Genomic DNA, 18,246 nt, shown 5'->3' with positions numbered 1-18,246 from the left:
TGGGCCAATTGCTGAAGAGTTGCTTTATAGAAGGGCTATTTATGACTGTTGATGAGTGGGGGGGTTTTAATCCTCTGAAACAGTTTTATAAAGGTATTTATAGTGTTAATCTAATTGATTTTTTTCTTACAGCATTTGAAAAGGGCTGGGGGAGTGGCTTGAAGTTCTTTCCCTGGTTTTTATATACATTCTTGAGAGCTGTGTCATACTACTGTCTGTAAATGATTGACATTAAACTGACCTTTATAAAGGAACCAAGAATTCCCTTGGAAAACAAATCATGTTCAGTGAAAAAGAAATAATTATCTGAACAGCATTTAAAGCAAAAGTTGACCAAATTGCATCAGTAAAAGCAGATATTAGATCTCAATTGTGGATGTGATATTTTTCTAGTTTGAATTTTCTCTCTAAAGCAGAAAGAGCGGATTCATTCCTTCAGCCTAAGATCTTGCAGAAAGAACAGTAAAATGAAAGATTGTGGAGAATAGGAGAAGTGGCAGAAACTGGAGAGAGGGGTTCAAGGAAGTATTCTCAGATGGTGTTCACTTACTTTTGGTATTTTCCATTGTAGGTTTTTTCTAGATCTTTTTCCATTACTGAATACACCAAAACAGTCATTGCTTAAGAATTAAACTAATCCAATAAAAGTTATACACTTGGCTGCTTTCCTTTGGACTAAGGTGAACATTCAGATGAAGTCAGTAAGAAAACTGGAGTTGTTGAAGTGGGAAAAAAGATACTGGCTTAGTTATTGAAATCTCCCAATCCTGAAAAGATACCATGTATATGTCCTTCAGTTAAGTCTTTAAAACATGTTTAAATTGTTCGTTTTTCTTTCCAGGAACAAGAATAACCCACCACCTCACCCAGTCCTGTCTTCCATATCAGTTCTTTTTTGCTATCATCTAGGAACTGCTGTAAAAGGCTCATTTCTGATCACAATACTAAGAATACCAAGGATTCTTCTCTTGTACCTTTATAATATCCTAAAACAAAAGGTAGGTGTATATAAACCACCTTTATTTAGTGTTTATATATAAAATTTTCTATGAAGGATAAAGTAAAAAGTTCTCTGAGCAAGAGGAAAAGTCAGGGGTCTGCAAGCTTGCAGGTAAATTCATAGATGTTTTCTACACAGCAGTCTTCAAACAGAATCAGAGAGGAGATTGCAGTTGAAGTCCCTTACTCTAGGTCTTTAACAAACAGTACTTACTGAGATTAAAACAGTTCCAGTAAAATCATCTCTCCAGCAATACATGGCAAGATCAAAGTATTTCTCTGCTGTCAGGAGTTTGCATGTACAGTCACCATTTTAAGGGAATTATTCCTGGAATATGTTCAAGATTGTCATTGGGAAAATGTTGGCAGGTTTGCGGTTTCTGCATGAGCAACAGCAGTTGTGGGGACCTGGGGTTTTCATATAGTAACTGCAAGATCTATGCTTTCCAAAGACAAAACAAAACCATTCTGACCTCTGGAAAAAGAAGATTGAAAAGACTCAAGTGTCACTTTTGCTGAGAAACAGCCAGTTAAATTTGGAAGGCTACCACAGCCACCAAGTTGTCTTTTTCTTGTCTTGATTGTTAAAATCTTTCTATGATAAACAGTTCTGAGCTCATTATGTGATGGGGGGAGCACTGAGCTTTTTTGATCTGTTTTTTAGTATGAAATTAATAGATCAGTGGTCTGTGAATGGTCTGTTCTAACACATAGTTTTTCCTTCTCTCCTGAAAAATTAATATATGCTCTGAGTCAATACACACATGTGTGTGTGGAGGTGGGCCCAGGTGGACCTCATGAGGTTTAACCAGGTCAAGGGCAAGGTCCTGCGCAAGGGTTGGGACAATCCCAAGCACAAATACAGGCTTGGAGGAAAATGGATTGAGAGCGGCCTGAGGAGAAGGAGTTGGGGGTGTTGGTCGATGAGAAACTGAACATGAGCCGCTGCAGTGTGTGCTTGAGCCCAGAAACCACCCGTGTGCTGGGCTGCATCAACAGGAGCGTGAGCAGCAGGTCGAGGGAGGGGATCCTGCCCCTCTGCTCTGCTCTCGTGAGGCCCCACCTGCAACACTGTGCAGTTCAACATAAGAAGGACATGGAACTGTCGGAGTAAGTCCAGAAGAGGCCACAAAGATGATCAGGGGCTGGAGCACCTCCTGTACAAAGACAGGCTGAGAACATTGGGGCTGTTCAGCCTGGAGAAGAGAAGGCTCCAGGGAGACCTCAGAGCAGCTTCCAGTGTCTAAAGGGGCTACAAGAAACCTGGAGAGGGGCTTTGGACAAGGGCCTGTAGGGACAGGCCAAGGGGAATGGCTTTAACCTGCCAGAGGGGAGATTGAGATGAGCTCTGAGGCAGAAGCTCTTCCCTGTGAGGGTGCTGAGGCGCTGGCACAGGGTGCCCAGAGAAGCTGTGGCTGCCCCATCCCTGGCAGTGTTCAAGGCCAGGTTGGACACAGGGGCTTGGAGCAACCTGCTCTAGTGGAAGGTGTCCCTGCCCATGGCAGGAGGTAGGGACTGGATGAACTATAAGGTCCCTTCCACCCCAAACCAGTCTGGGATTCCATGATTCTCTGATGGAACTGGAGGAGCTTTAAGGTCCCTGCCAACCCAAACCATTCTGGGATTCTATGTGCATACAAGCCTTTTGCCCATTCTTTTATTTTTGTCCATTAAGGTACCAGTCATTTCAGAACTGTGAAGGTTTTTTGATGAACAAAAAAGCTGAAGAGTGTCAGTGTACTCCCTGATCACTGTGAAGTGCTGTAAGGGTTACTGAACTGCCTGCCTGTTTTGCTCTCCAAACAGCTGTTAGCTCACAAAGCTGCTTGTAGCACTTATTTTCTTTTCCCAGAGAAGAGTCTCCCGTCCACAGGAAGAAAGAAGACATGCCCAGTTCATCAGTCTTTAATACTAAAGGGTGTGAATTAAAAGCAGTTCCTGTAATTCAAAAGGAAATACCTTGTGCCCAAGCGAATGCTTTATTAGAAGAGTCAGTCACCTGTAAGGCAAGTTTTCCTAAAATGGCAGGTTTGAGCCTAATTCCGTGTCCAGTAACCAAACATTTCATTTTCTTGCAGGAGAGTGCATGTGCAAGGTGCCTGTTCAAGTGCTGTTTCTGCTGGTTTTGGTGTCAGGAAAGTTGCTTAAGATACTTTAACCAGGTATGTTCTCACATCTCTGTCATTTAACCATCCGTATACCTACAAGCTGTGTGTGTATGCTAGCTATATTTAGCATGACTAAAGCAACATCCAGCGTGTGCAAGCCAAAGTTTCCTGTTGGCCAACTAAACTAAACTAGTCTTCACGTGTAGATGGAACTTGTTGCAAAGAAACAGGGAATTGACAAGCATGCAAGGTGCAAGATTTTAGGAATCTTGTCAGCATAGCTTGAGATAACCCTTTTAGAGGGCCACTTGCTATTTCTGTAGGTAAGAAGACAACATTTTGTTCAGCTGTGCCTGACAGACTACTGAAATACAGAGTTTCCAGGTGGAAGGAAGCAATGAAGAAGTAAGAACCTTATCTGGAGATGTGTCATAAAACTAGATACGGTATTTTCCACCTGAAAGTCGTGAATAAAGAAACTTGAATTTCTGGCTGATTTCCATTATCAATTTATCTGGGAATATAATCCATGATGAAAAAGACAGATGAATATCATGTTCTCTTTTTTTGAAAGGCATCTTTGTTTTGTTAGCAGTTTTGTTTCAAAAGAGGGTTTATTTGAAATGGATGATTTCTGACAGACAGGAGTTTTTCAGGTACTTAACTCCTACTTTTTCCTGATCCTTTTTATATGAATGTTTTCCAGCTCTGTGTACATCACTGTACATAGTTAATTTTTCTCCTTGTCAGTCTCCTTTTGTTATCTCTGGTGACTGTGGTATTCTTCATGTGAAAGGGAATCAGATGTTCATGCTGATTCCTGACTCTCTGATGGTTGTGTTCTTTGTTCTCATTGCTGAGGGTAGTAGTGAAGTAAACAAGACAATTCTGATAAAGGGTCTGACTTCTCCTCTAAAGGAAGTGCATAAATAAAGTTTAATCTTAGACCACTCTGAAGAGAAAGTTTTTCACTTAGTTCAGCCTCGATTAAATACTTGTGCAGTGAAAGTTCTGGTTCTAGATGATGAATTTTCCAGACTTAGCTTTTTTTAGGTAGATCTTATGGTCACTGACTTGGTGAGGAATCTCAGTTCCTTTTGATTCCAGGCTTTCCATTTGTAGTCACCCTTTCCCCTTAGCTTCCTGCCTTTCAAAGAGATATCCAGCATCCTAGTATTTACTTTCTTCAGCTGTTGTATGCTGCGTGATTGTTAAAAGAAGAATTAATTACTGTAATGTTCTTCCTTTTGTTTCAGAAGGCTGTATTGTAGCTCTCGTTCCTTTTAAAGATTTCCTGTTTCCTAATCTGTTGTAGGCAAATTTCTGGTTTTATTTGAGTCCTGGTTTTTAACCTAATGATCATAATATTGTGTTTGCTGTTAGATAACTGTTTAAACATCTTTTTGCCAAGGATGACGGTGTTCCATGTGCTCCAAATCCAGGGCAATTTGGGTGAGATTTAGAGGAGAAGAAAAGCAAGAACACACTGCGAGATTTTAATAGCAGTTTTATCTGTATGAAGGGGTAACATTGGTCTCAGATTATTGCATTTTGTAGAGAAATTGAGGTATCTAATGTGCTGAAGCAGTGAGCTCTTAACAGCTCTTACTGAGATCAGTGAAAACTGCTGTCTACAGCCTTGAAATTTCACGTGGCTTTTGAACATGGCCTTGAAAATAGGGCTTGGAGGGGGTTAAGAAATTGCTGGTACCAATGTTTCTAACATTTTGAATGTATTTTTTAGTTCAGATTTTGCTTCTTGTGTGCGTTCAAATCACCCAAATGTGGAACAGCTGTTAGAAAAGTTGGTCCAAAACTTATTGTGTGTGTGTTAACATTCCTTACTATATTTTTGCCTTTTATTCTATTACTTTTCACTATAATAATAAGCATATAAGTACCTGAAACTCTTAACCTCCCCCCCCAAAAAAAACCCAAACAAACAAAAGCCTTCCCCCCTTCCCCATCACTAATGCACCGTTTTCTTCAACCTGTTGTTATATTGCTTAGATGATTGAAATTCTTTCTGCTCCTTCATTCACAAGTTTAATCAGGATTAAACAGAGCCCCTTGTTTTCCCTCTGGGAAGCTTGCAGATGAGAAACAGGTGCTGGAGGAAGTAACACTGCTGATGGAGTGCAAGCTTCTTTCTTCCCAAGTGCTCTGTTATGTTATCAAAGAGTACTTTTCAGGCTTTATGGATGGAAAGGTGCCATCTTTCAGGTGGGATTTAACACCGACTTTGTTAGTCGCACGCATCCCTGAAGTGACTTGTTCTCTGCAGGCTCAGCTTGGTTTTGCTCAGCTCTCTGGAATTTAATGGGCACAGGGCCAAAAAGGTACCTTGTCCTCTTCCCATCATGACAGAGTGCTGAGCTAGATGCTGCCAGTTGCCATATTTCCAGTGGTGGTTGTTGAAGGAGGGGTAATGTAAACCCAGTGTCCTGTGCACATCACAGTGTGGGTAATTACAGTCTGCCTCCCTAAATTTCTCTTGGATTTGCAACTGGATCCTGTGCTAAACTGTGGTGTAGTGTTGCTATGTGCTGTTAAACAGTTCACTCCTAAAGCTGTTCCATTTCAGTCATGGGCAAAGTGATTCATGTGTGTGTATAATCCATTAGTAACAATTGTAAAGCACTCTGGGTTCTATCTGGATGAGAAGTGCTTTGTGAATATAAAGTCATTATCCTTACTTGACAGTTCTGTTTGCCAACACTTGTCAGAATTACCACAGATTTTTCATCTGCTGGCTCTGGTAGGTTCCGTATGTTCCAGACAAACAGAGCCAATCATCTCCAGTAAAATCTGGGAGATCGAAATTTCTCTTCCATAAAAAGAATACACTGTGTTTTTAATGTGGTTTGGGAGCTACAAGGTCTGTCTCCTGCTTTCTTAAATTGTAGTGGTAGTCTTAACTTCTGCTACATCAAAGTGCTCACTGCTTTTTTCCTGATTACAGCCTCGTTGCAGTGACTTTTCCTTTAAACAATATATCTACTTCAGGATAGTTTTGCTTTCCTGTGTCTACTCCGGGTTCATGTGCAGCCAGTTGGCAACCAGCCACTCTGAAGTGCAGCACATGGGTTTCTGAAGGAGTTGCTGAGCAGTTTGTGGTTTCTCTGTTTTCAGCAGCACAGTTACTTGCAGTGTAGCCTTCCATGCCCTGTGGTGGGCATTACTGCAGTCAGCAGTGTGTTACAGTCTGCATTTGCCAGTGCTGAGAGGCTGGCACTGAAAGCAAGCAACTATCTAGTGTAAAAAACCAGAAGCAAGTCTATCTAATAGTCATATATCCCTGGCAGTTGGTTGTCTCTTAAACTTTGGATGGAAGCCTATCAGGAGGTTGCAGTTAAATGCCTTGCAGAGGAGTGACCTAAATAAACCCACAATCCATGCATGCTAATGAAAGTACAGTTCCCTGCGCTGCCCAAACACATTTGTGCCTCACCCCATCAAGTACTCGTTTTTCCTCCCAAAACCAATATTGCATTTTAATGTTACTGGCAAAATTGCTTCTAGATGTTAAGCTAAATTTTCAATCATCTTGAAAATACAGTTGGCAAAAATGTTCATCTTCAGTGAAATAATATTTGAAATACATTTGGTTTTCCTGTAGTGGCTTTATGCATGCAATAACAGGAAATAAAATTCCTTAGGTCTTTACTTGCTCTGTGGGCTGAACCGTGTAGGGGATAGAGATGAACAAGGCTGACTAATTCTTGCTTTGGTACCTTTCTCTTCTCCTCTATCCCATTTTAAAAGAGAGAGAGAAAGAAAATAACATGCAATGAAGCAAATGACCAACAATTCAGTGCATTTAAGCAGAGAAATTTCGGAACAAGTCTCTGGAAATTTTCAGTTTGATTTTATTTCAGAGATCTCAAGTGAGAACATTGTCACACTAATTGCAGGAGCCAGTTAAGCAACTCCAGTAATGAGGTAATCATGATGCAATGGACACTTGAAGTAGTATCCTTATAGTCCAACCCCTGTGGTTGAAATGGAGCCCAGGTGTAGCAGTGTGATGCTGCAGGAAAGGAACACCCAACTGCCCTCTGAGGAGAAAGTTGTGTTGGTCCTACCCACTGGATGATAGCCATGGAGGGAGTAGATGACTCACAGGTTAGGAGGCAAGGAAAGTTAACGGACCACAGTGCAAATATAAGCTGGAATGGAAATAAAGGACATTTGTGCTGCTTTGGCTGCTTGGGAACGTTTGAGAGGCTATTGAAGGGTTTCTTACAACTGGTGATTAACCTAAGAATCGAAAATAACTTTCTGTATTAGCTGTGTGCTTGTTGGTTGAAGTGGGGGAGGAGAGGATTCTCCATGTGTATGTCAACCACAGGACAATAGCCATTAGTGATCAAGGCTGCAGAAAGGGCAGGTTCAGTCTTGGAAGGTATGAGATGAAATACTTGCACCAGAAAGAGGGGGATAAATGCCATTGTACAAGTTGCTGATTAGATGATCGGGCTCATGTCACGGGGGGAACTGGAATATCCTGGTGTGTCTACTTTAAGAGATGAAGGGTAAGAGCAAGTTACCATCTATGAGTATACCAAGAAGAGAAACAGCAGGGCAGGGTAAGAGCCAAGGCAAGGTCAGTGTTAGCAGGAGTAAAAGGAGTAAATGTTGTCTGGAAGTTGGAAGAAGGTTCCTAGGGATCAGAGGGACAACTGTCTGGAGTAACTCCAAACATAAGGTTTGGGAGAGGGAAAACCCCTAAGTACTTTAAAGAGGGAGCTTTCCACTAAAGAGGAGGCACTGTGTAATGTGCTAAGCTGAAATAGCCAGGGACTGGAGTGGCTGAAAGTCCCTTCCAGTCTTGCATGTCCTGATCTCTTCAGTGAGGCCTCACAGGTCCATGTTGCTCTAATTTCCCACCATTGTCTGAGAAACAAGCTGCAGCTTTCTCACCGGGTCGCTAACTGCTGTACAGCAGCCACAGAAATGTCATTGCCTTTTGCTGCCACTGGATTTTGTTTTCCGAGGGGATTCCACTGGCAGCTGGGACACTTGCAAGCCAGGACACTACTGGCTGTGGCTGACCAGGGCAGCTCCCAAGAGAGTGGACAGCAACAAGATCAGATTAGTCTGAAAATACCAACAGAATAGGAAAAGCTGAAGTGGGGTGTGAGACCGTTCTTTCCCAAACCCGTTTTATTAAAGCAAGTCCTAGAATGGAGGGCTGAATTCAGCTGTTACACAAAGTAGCAATTATTCTCAACAATTGGGGAACTTATGGCCTGGATCTAAGCCACAGCGCCTTTCTCATGAAACCAGCAGGTCAATTTTTCCAAGACCCTTGACATTCTGTGTTGTGAGGCACAGAAGGATGTATTCTTTAAATAGGGTTTTTTTGCATACTGTGGTATTTGGAAATATGTAAACATTCACATTCCTTATTTATTCATCCTGACACTGAGAAACTTGTGTCTAGTTCCCAGGCTCCCAGCCAGAGGAGGCTTGTGTTGTTCACAAAGGTGGTGGTTCAGTACCAACCTGCTGGTGCAAGGGTAAAGACTGATCCTGACCCACTGTTTCCCACACTTTTTGATCAGTGGTGTGCTATCAGTGCCATTATTACTTGCTTGTCACTGTAGCAGAGACTACTATTGTAAAACATCAATTCATTAAGCAAAGATAAAAACCATAATAGCCAGGCTGAATCTCCATCCAGCTCAGTATCCCATCTCCCACAGTGGCTGTGAGTGAACGCTCAGGTAGAACCAGAGTATATTTCCCTATATATCTGTTTCCAGCCTAGGGACCACTTGATCTGCGTGTGTTTTCTGTGTGTTTACTAACTCAGTGATTCCTTTTCCCAGTCCCACTTGAGCTCATGTGTACTTTTAGCAACTAAAGCATCCTTTGTCCAGCAGTTCACAGCTTTCAGACTTACAGTGAGGAGAAATCCCATCTGTTTTCAAATTTGGCTCTTACTGCTTCCTGCCCCTGCCTAGTCTTTGTGCTGGAAGAAGCAGTGAGCCATCTAACCCTCCCTACCCTCTCTGCATTTCTCATGATTTTGTAGCCTTCTTTCTGCATCCTCCTTCAGTCATCTCTTTTCCAGACAGAAGAGCCTGGTGTACTCAGTTGTTCCCCAGACAGAAGACATTCCATACCTTTTGGATCATTCCTGCTGCCTTTCTCTCAAACGTTTTCAAGTTCACTAAATCTTTTGCGCATGGGAAAAGGGAATATGTTCTGTAGAAAACCACATCTAAATAACCTGTTTCTAAACAATAGCAGGTTCTTAACTGACCATGGTCTACTATCTTAGCCTTTGCAACTGTCTTTGTTTTGAAAGAGATTAGGTTGTTGCGCATACCCTGCAACTGCAAAATCAATGGCATATCTAAGCTTCTTAGTCCAAAGCTCAGAATGATTTGCAAATACTGGTAATAGCTCTGTGTGTTTGCTGTGCTTAGGGTAAGGGTGAGGAATCATTTGAGCTCATTTCTGTGCGAGTTTCATGGAAACACACGTTTGCTTCAATGTCAGAGATGTACTTTGTTAGTGGGAATGTGTAGGTTTCAATGTGGCAGGATGGGACCAGGGTATGGGGTCTGCATGGGAATTGGGACAAAAGTGTATGGAGACACAGTCTAGGCCAAACAAGAGACCCTCCAACCTCAGGAAGGTATTTTTTGCTCAGAGGTAGAGATCACTTGGTTGAGCCTTCACCTTGTACTAGTAACATTCTTGCTTCACCTGTGTCAGTGACTTGTTCTGTAGTGTTCAGCTGTTCATTCATTTCTGTCTGTTATTCCTTCTACAATATTGGATTGTTACCTGGCTGCTTTCTTGCTTGGATGTTAAGACTAGCTGTTACTTCCATGATTTGTTGAAGTCGTAGTTGTTATAAATGCCATTTTTTAACCAACTGGTTTGTGATACAACAAACCCCTATGCAGGTGGAACTCAGTCTCCAGCATTATTTTCAGTCTTCCCAAGATAACTATTCTAGTTAATATATATCCGAAATCCTTTTCATTGCACATTCTTCGGATACCAAAGTGACTAATTCAAGAGTGCAAACAAATGGGTATTTATTTTAAGTTTGGAAACAATGTTTGAACAAGTGCATGTGCATTTTCAGCATTCTTTTTCATTTTAAAAGCAGGACATTTTTTGCTATTTATAGTGAATACAGAATCTCTGTTGCATTTATTGGCAAAACTTATAGTGACCACACCAGATCAGGATCTGCTCTGTGAATTTCATTCTTAAGGGACAGAAACTTAGATAACCCTTTTCCACTCTGTGTCTCACTTCTGGGTCTGTTAATGGAATGATGAAACAGACTTAACTCCCAGCATGTTCTAAAGGTGGGTCTATCCGTGTTTCCCAGGGAAAAGGAACAGTGTCAGGATAAATGGGAGTTAGCACAGAAAGCATATTTTCCTATTTAGGAATAAAGTGAGCCTGCTTGTTTAAACAGATTTTTATGCAGATCCTCAATGTGTTTCTGTAGAGTTCAGTGGAGTCTTTGATTTCTCTTAGAGTAGGCAATAAATCCATTGTTTTTACTGACACTTCTTCCACCTATGGATGTATTTACTACTGTGTAAGTACAATATATACAGGATATCACTGTTTACTTCTACTCTTTTTTTGCTTACTATGAGAGAAAGAAAAAAATCCTTTGTCATACATAAAATAATATCCGCAATAAAGAGACAAAGGATCTTTGACCACATTTAATGTCTTTCTTTCTCTGTCTTATTTGAAGTTAATATAGCTTTGCTACACTGCAGTGTGTTACAGAAATTGATGTGAGGTAAAACTGGGCTCAGCAGAAATAGATTTTTCTCTGCTTTCAGATAGATTATTTTAATTTGTAAGGAAGAAAACCAGGAAGTGTTTTGCAGTGGGCCATATAATTGACTTTCAGCAAACCAGTTACGGGGTTTGTTTCACTTTCAGGTGAAGCAAAAGTGATCTAAGCACCAAATACATGTTGGGGTATATAAATTCCTTCCGAACAGTAATCCCTTGCACACCATGGTTCTTACTGACCATACCAGATGTGCCTAATCTGCTTTTGAGGCATAATGCACCTTCTTATATTTTGAGTAAAGAGAAACTACTCGAAAGACTTGCTGGTAAAGATCAGCACGTTTCAGGTATCTCGAATGCTGGTTTTCTCAGCTGATAGTTTGGACCTGGCATCAAAATCTTGTTGAGGAGTTCCATAAATGGGACATATATGTCAAGTTATGCACAAGTGCTAAAATAATCCAGTCCATCGAGGCAAATATTCTGTCCTCCCCACCTGTCTTGGCAAGTTTCCACAAAGAGAAATCATGTAAAATTCTCTGGTACATCATATCACTCCCTGGTCTAATCCAGGATCCTTTAGCTATTCTTTTCCAGTCATTTTCACAATGAGTTTGTTTTATGGCTAGAGGCATAAGCTTGAATTTGAGCAGCAAATGAATAGTTTGAAAGGGCCACATAGAAAAGCTTTTTAGTCATCAGTTTTTCAATGACTTTTTACAACTGCATAACTTGATTGTTCCACCTCCATAGCTTGTCAGCAGTCTTGGAGATAGATTCATAGAAAACAAGCAAGTAAGTTTGGGTAGTGTGACTCCAGGCAAGTAAGTGTTTTGTGATACTTGTGTTCATTAACAAAAATTAGGGTAGAGAACTTTGGTGTTTTAAAATAAATTGGATAAAGGTGGGCTCAGGAAAGTATTTAGTCACTATTCCAGCATTTTCTCATGGTGGAGATGATGTAGAAGAACTATTTGAAGTTAGAAGAGTAGTTATTAGAGTCACTTAAACCAAAATTGCCATGTTATGCAAAATAATTTTATATTCATAAAGTCTGTATTTCCAAATAGAGTTTAAGGCTTTGCATTTTGCTTAAGTAAAAATCTAGTTTCTAAGAGTCTTTCCTTTCTCACTGCATCTTCTCTCATTTCAGCATGCATACACAACTACAGCTATAAACGGGACCAATTTTTGTACATCAGCAAAGGATGCTGTCTTTGTTTTGGCAAGGAATTCTGCTAAACTTGCATCCATTAGCTGTTTTGGAGATTTTATCCTATTTCTAGGAAAGGTAAGAGTAAGAAAAGTACCGTTCTGTAAGAATGAAGTGAAAAAACCAGGGTTTGAGTCTCTTTCCTTATACCTAAAGTAAATAAGGCTTATCTTTGTTAAACTCAGTGTTGTTAATGCTGTAAAACGAGTTCAGGAGAGAAGATAATGTTAGAGGAATTTGATCCTTTTCATAGCTTTTACAGAGTGACTTAGTTGTATCCGTATCCTTGGTGCCACTCCTACAGTTCTCATTAAAAGGAGTCTTTGGTAATTACATAGTAAAAGATTGCCTCTGCCCTATGGAATTTACATGTGGAAATGAACACAAAGTATGACAACTACAGGGTGCCAGAAACTGCAGAGCTATTTCCCAGATGAGATGTGCTGTCAAAATACTGGTTTGGGGTATTTGGGGGGGTTTGGGGGGTTGGTTTTATTTAAGAAGCATTTCTCCAGGATTAATGAGGCTGCATTTCTCTCTCACTGCCCTTTACAGGTGTTTGTTGTATGTTTTACTGTTTTTGGAGGATTGATGGCATTTAACTACCATCGGGAGTTGCAAGCATGGGTAGTTCCTCTGTTGCTGGTTGGATTTTTTGCCTACCTGATGTCCCACAGCTTTCTGTCTGTGTTTGAAGTGACAGCAGATGCCATCTTCCTTTGCTTTGCTATTGATATGGAAACAAATGATGGATCTGCAGAGAGGCCGTACTTTGTGGATCAGGAACTGCTGGTAAACCCCAGTGATAACAGGAAAGACATTTGAGCCATTCTAAGCTTTTGAGGACTACTTCTTTCCCCAGGACCTAGTAGTTTGAACCCACAACCCACGCTATTTCCTTTCCAACACCTTAGAACAGGATGGGCTCAGGGATACAAATCATATGTGAATTTATACAGTGAAGTAAATGGCTCCCTCTGACTCCTGTGTGCTAGCTCTGATCTGCTGCCTGCTCTCAGATCATACCCTGTAAGTAATGGCTGAGTTTTCAGGCCTTAGTAGATACATGTTCAATATATTATTGGTCATTAAAAAATATAAGTAACTAGATGAGCTGGCTGCAGGGATCAGTCCCTGGGGTGCTTTAAGATCAGACGTTTATGTTTGTTGTGACTTACTGTAGCTGCTTGTTGCCAGCAGCAGCTCAGGGATCCATCCACATCCTATGGATGCTGTAGTTCTGAGCAGACTTCACACAAACTCGAGTTGCTCTGCTTCATAGCTATACAGATTCCTTTGCCAGAACAGCCTTCTGTCTCTTGATTAAATTCTTCTGCCTCTGGATTTGATTGTTCTGTGTCTTTACCCTCATAATTACTGTATTGTATTACAAGCATTTTCGTGGGTAATCATTACATAGCTAAAAGCATAAGAGCTTTAGCTAGTATCTGAATCATTTGAATATATATGTGCCATCCCTTTCACATTAAGAGAATATCTGAAGATGCAGATGTTTTTTCCTTTCATCCTATTTTTGCCAGTTCTGTCTTTTCCTTCCTAAAGAAAGAAGGTCTTAGTGATTCATGACAAACAAACTCAGCAGCCAGAATAGCTTATATGGTACGAATGTTCTGGATGGATTTCTTCAGGACAGTGTTGGAAGAGCTGTTTTGTGGTTTTTTTTGAATGCTGCTGTTGGACTCCCTGTAATGATCATAGAATTTTGTTGAAAACAGAAAAACAACAAAAAGGCAGCCTAAAGACAGGCTTAACCCTTTGTACAGAAGAAAGCAGATAGATGTGCTTTGGCTTTGGTTCAGAACAGTACTTAAGCACATATCCCGAATAGGAATATGTTACTGAATGGAAAACTCTGAAGCCTTGACCTCTATTCTTCTCCCCCTGTTGTGCCAAATGCTATAATACTTCTCAAGCCAATTCTCCTTCATGAAGCAAACAGAGGCTTTCCCTTCTCCACTTCCAAACTTTGTGGCAGTTTCTCTTTAACTCTGGTCTTAATTCCTTATAATTAGCCATGCCCTAGGGCCTCTGGTGAAGAGGGGATTTCTCACAGGGGTAAGGAGTCTTCCAGGCAGGATAGGCTCTGTAACCTTGTATGGAAAAACTGGGGGCAGCACACCCAAACTCCTCCTCATTGCATGACCAAGAGTAAGTTTGCTCGTATAGCCAAGAACTTGGAGTTTCCTAACACATGAAGGCATATGACTTGGGTCATCTGTGTTACAATTGGGTTAGAAACATCTGGGGATGGGTGGCTCTGTGGCCCTCAGGACAATATGTGGCAGTGGCAGAGAGCCAGGTGAGGGGTTTCAGACAGCCAGAGTCCTCATTCCTGTAATAGGAGATGTAACAGATTCTTTCCTAATCCTTCTCAGTTGCATTCATCGCCCCTGTTGCCTCTGCAGAGTCCCTCCCGGTATCACTCAGTGTCATCCAGCTGGGAACCAGCTACAGTTTCTTAGCCTGGGGCTAATTATCTTCCTAGATCAGGTATTTGTATTTACATAATGGTTTGCATTCCCAAATGATCTCATCCTGTTTTTCCCTGGTAGACCTTTGTGAGTCAGAGTAACAAGTTAACAGAAGGGCAAAACCACAGAAGCATAAGACCTTTCCAGGATAATGAAGATGGGACAGAGCTCCAACCTATGGTGAGAGAGGAGTGTGGGATATGTATTTACCTGCCAGCGAATGTGTTTGCCTTTGTGTCCCAAGAAGAATGGATGTGGGCTATCCTGTATCTCCCAGTGTCTCACCACACCAACGTGTTGTACCCAGTATCCTGTTTTTCCTTCTATTGCTTTCCTTCCTCAGGAAACCTTCTCCTGGTGCAAAATGGATGGATCAAGTATTTGTTCTCATCCTTCTGCCCATTTCCCAGTGTGCCCAGCAGAGGAAGAGAAAGATCAGACAATGGCAAGGGGGTGGGAGATATAAGTGCTGTTCTCATAGTCCTTCACACATCTGCTGTAGCAAAGTCAGCAGAGCAGTAGGCTGCTTAATATCATGCTCAAGTTCCAGAGCTGTAAGATTAGAGCTTAGAGGCCTTCCCTCTCCACCCCCACCCCTTTTATTTGTTTTTCTGCCTTTTCTTTCTTTTCTTTCTTTCCTTTCTTTTCCTTTCCTTTCCTTTCCTTTCCATCAGTGTGTATATTTATTTACTCTGTTTTATGCTGGGATAAAAAAGCTGAGGTGCCAGAAGGGAGTGTTCCCCCACACCCAGGCTTGGGGAAGGTCCTGAGAGCAAAGGCTCGCTAACTGACATCTGAAAAACTACTGCAAATTGCCCAACCTGAGCAGCTGCCCCAGCAGCTTCAGAATCTGGGCTGGTTTTTCCCCCAGCATCAGGGTGGCCGAGCCAGGGCTGTTGGAGAAAGGTTCTGCAGCAGCAGCTACTCTGGCACCTGCACTTGCTGGGCACTGCCACCGGTGTCCTCTGCCCCCCTCGCTGCTCCTTACACGAGTGTCACACATGCTGGTGACGTTTCTTGACCTGTTTTCAAGAAGTACCAGGCTTTAGCAAACTCTCACACAATCTTGTGGGCATTTTGCTACAGGCAGATGGTTTATTCCGACGGTGAGGTATAGTTGTGCTTGCATTGTTTGGGTCTGTTATGGCATTCTTCAGTAATTTTTTGCCAAGCAAAGAAAGCAGTGGAGTGGGGAGCCGTTCCCTGCGAGAGGATCGTGGATTTGAGACACAAAAGAACCTAAATTGTTTTCCCAGTCTACTCTTATGACATTTAAATGCACTAACAGGCCTAGTGCTACAGATGATTTGACTCTTTTTTTCTCTCTTTGTAGACTTGAATGTGAAGTGCACCAAGAAGTACAGCGGCAGACCAGCAGCAGCAAAAACAATCAGAGCAAAAAAGGTTCCCAATACCCCAGGACAAAGTATTAGTTCTCTAAATCTCTATTGTACCTTCTTCATTGGTAAAGTAAGTGACACACAATCTGTATGAATAAAGCATTTTGTGTGTCAGCACATCTGATTTTTATCCATATACTTTTATGATGGTCTGAAAGTTGTTAATAAACAAACTCTCATGGAGTTTTTTCATGCTCCTCTGGGAACACTGGGCCAGTTGTTCCTGGATCAGTAAATGGAGAAATGTTTGTAGAGGCGGCTCTCCGAGCTGACTGCTTCCTGATTTATTCTGTATGTCTGAACAGCCAGTGCAACTAAGTAAGGAACAGTGCTGAGCTCATCGATGGAAATGATCATTGATAGGAATTCTCTGTAGACAAGATAATTAATGGCTATGAGGTAGGTGTCTTTCTTTGAATTATACTCTTTTGGGAGTGTTTTTTACAAGTTAGTATCATAAACTACCCACTGGCTCCTCTCCAAAGGGCAGGTGAGGAATAGTCCTTTTTTTTGTAGATTAACAACTCTTCCCTGTGCAACTGAAAAGATGAAGCCAAAAAACCTTGTATCTGGATTTAAAGCTTGACAAAGAAGTACCAGATGAGAAGTGGCTGGAGAGAGACGAGGTAAAAAGATATAATAAATAATCATTTATAGAGCTGATAGCTGTAACATGGATGTGAAATACACCATGAAGGTATGTCAGGGTTCTAGTCCAAAGTGGAATGTGGTAAGTCTTACAACTTAGAGCTTTGTTTAAACTTTGTACCTGGACCTTGGTTATAATACACTTCTGTGGGCTCCACGTCACGCTGAGTGTGGGGTAGTTTTAGGTTTTACTCAGTGGCACCTGATTTCACTCTTCATTCAAAAGCTCCTTCGACATTTTACTTGAGGAGAGGTTTGAGGTGGGAAGATGACTCCAAGGAGGGAGTTCAGTCAAGTACACAGTAAAGGCAGTGAGACATCACTGCCAGTAAGTGACTCAAGCTGCCAAAGCAAACAGATTGATAAACTCTTGATTAGTCACAGCTTGGAGGTGATATATGGAAAAGCTCATTGACGGCCTGAATGACAAACCTGTTTCAGCTAAGTACTGTATCTGATTTCCTGCTGCTGAAAGGAGACTAGTTATGCACTAGGGAATGCTAACAAATACTTACTTTTTATTCTTCACTTAATTAACTTGGGTCTACTTTAATATGAGCCACTTACTTAAAGAAGCCGAGGAATATGGGATAGATGATGAAAAGGGAAGGAAGTAGGTTAATTACCTTCTGCCTGGCAGGTAAAGCTGATCATCTACTGGCTGTGACTCACTCACTCATTATTTAAAGCTCTACCCTTGGGTATGTCTGGCACTTGGCTTGCGGGTGCTGTGAGAACTGACAGTCGTGCTGAACAAGCAGTAGCTCTCTAACTGCAGGGAAGTGTGCACATATGGTGCTCCCAGCGCAGCAATACTCCTCTGCCATAGGTCCCAGTAAGACTGGTTCCAAGTAGTAGTGTCTCTACAATATATAAATCCTGTTTACCAGTTTACAGAGCATAGTAGGTTTGCTTGGAAGTGAAATCAGTTCTTATTACACATTGCTGGGGTTATTTTCCTGTTTGTATTTGATACTTGCAGTGTGTGTTTTGGCCCTTGACTCAGGAAGTCTCTGGCAATTGGGATTTAAGTTGCTTTTTAAAGAAGAAAGGTACTGCAAAACCCCAATTAAGCTGCATTTGAGTGTGTTTCATTTAAGCAATGCTGTACAACCCATAGTCCAGAAATTACAGCTGTGACAGTATGTTTTGAGAGTTACATAGAGAAGTGTTCTGAATATGTACCTTTTCATCAAATTTTGTACACAAGTACATACGTAACAAATGGGTGCAAGTGGTTTAAAGTGTAAGTTTTAGATTCAGGAGGGCATGAATCAAGCTTTCAAAAGAGACTCTACTTTCACCCAAGTACTGCTTTTTGAAAGGGGGGAAATGGTATAATTCAGGAGGAGCAGGTCTGAACAGGCATCCTGGCAGTAATTCTCTTGCCTCAAATGCAGGGCTTGGACCGGTGACCTCTAGAAGTCCTTTCCAATTTAAATTATGTGAAATAAATAAGCTTAAGACTTATTAAACACATAGGTCAGTTGAAAGTCAGGTCACCACGTCACACCCAAAGATAACAGAAACTGATGGAACAAAGCACAAACAACTTCTAGTCTTGAGGGAAGAATCCTTCTCGAGTCTGGAACTTGAAA

At 41.4% G+C, this 18,246-nt stretch overlaps 1 protein-coding gene across 2 annotated transcripts in view; it reads left to right on the top strand.

Moving 5' to 3' along the window:
* The window catches only part of SLC44A3 (solute carrier family 44 member 3), a 39,319-nt gene extending 23,079 nt beyond the window's left edge, over positions 1-16,240 (top strand). For both annotated transcript variants that reach the window (XM_030496301.1, XM_030496300.1), the window contains exons 11-16: positions 842-998; positions 3,078-3,161; positions 12,049-12,186; positions 12,664-12,900; positions 14,682-14,780; positions 15,934-16,240. In XM_030496301.1, coding sequence (XP_030352161.1) covers positions 842-998; positions 3,078-3,161; positions 12,049-12,186; positions 12,664-12,900; positions 14,682-14,780; positions 15,934-15,939 — 721 coding nt within the window. In that variant the 3' untranslated portion in view covers positions 15,940-16,240. The remainder of the gene's footprint in view (positions 1-841; positions 999-3,077; positions 3,162-12,048; positions 12,187-12,663; positions 12,901-14,681; positions 14,781-15,933) is intronic.
* Positions 16,241-18,246: the final 2,006 nt, after the last annotated feature.

This window comes from Strigops habroptila, chromosome 8 (assembly GCF_004027225.2).
Source record: "Strigops habroptila isolate Jane chromosome 8, bStrHab1.2.pri, whole genome shotgun sequence".
Taxonomy (NCBI): domain Eukaryota; kingdom Metazoa; phylum Chordata; class Aves; order Psittaciformes; family Psittacidae; genus Strigops; species Strigops habroptila.
Note: the sequence above shows the minus strand (reverse complement) of the source record. Positions and strands in the feature narration are given on the sequence as shown.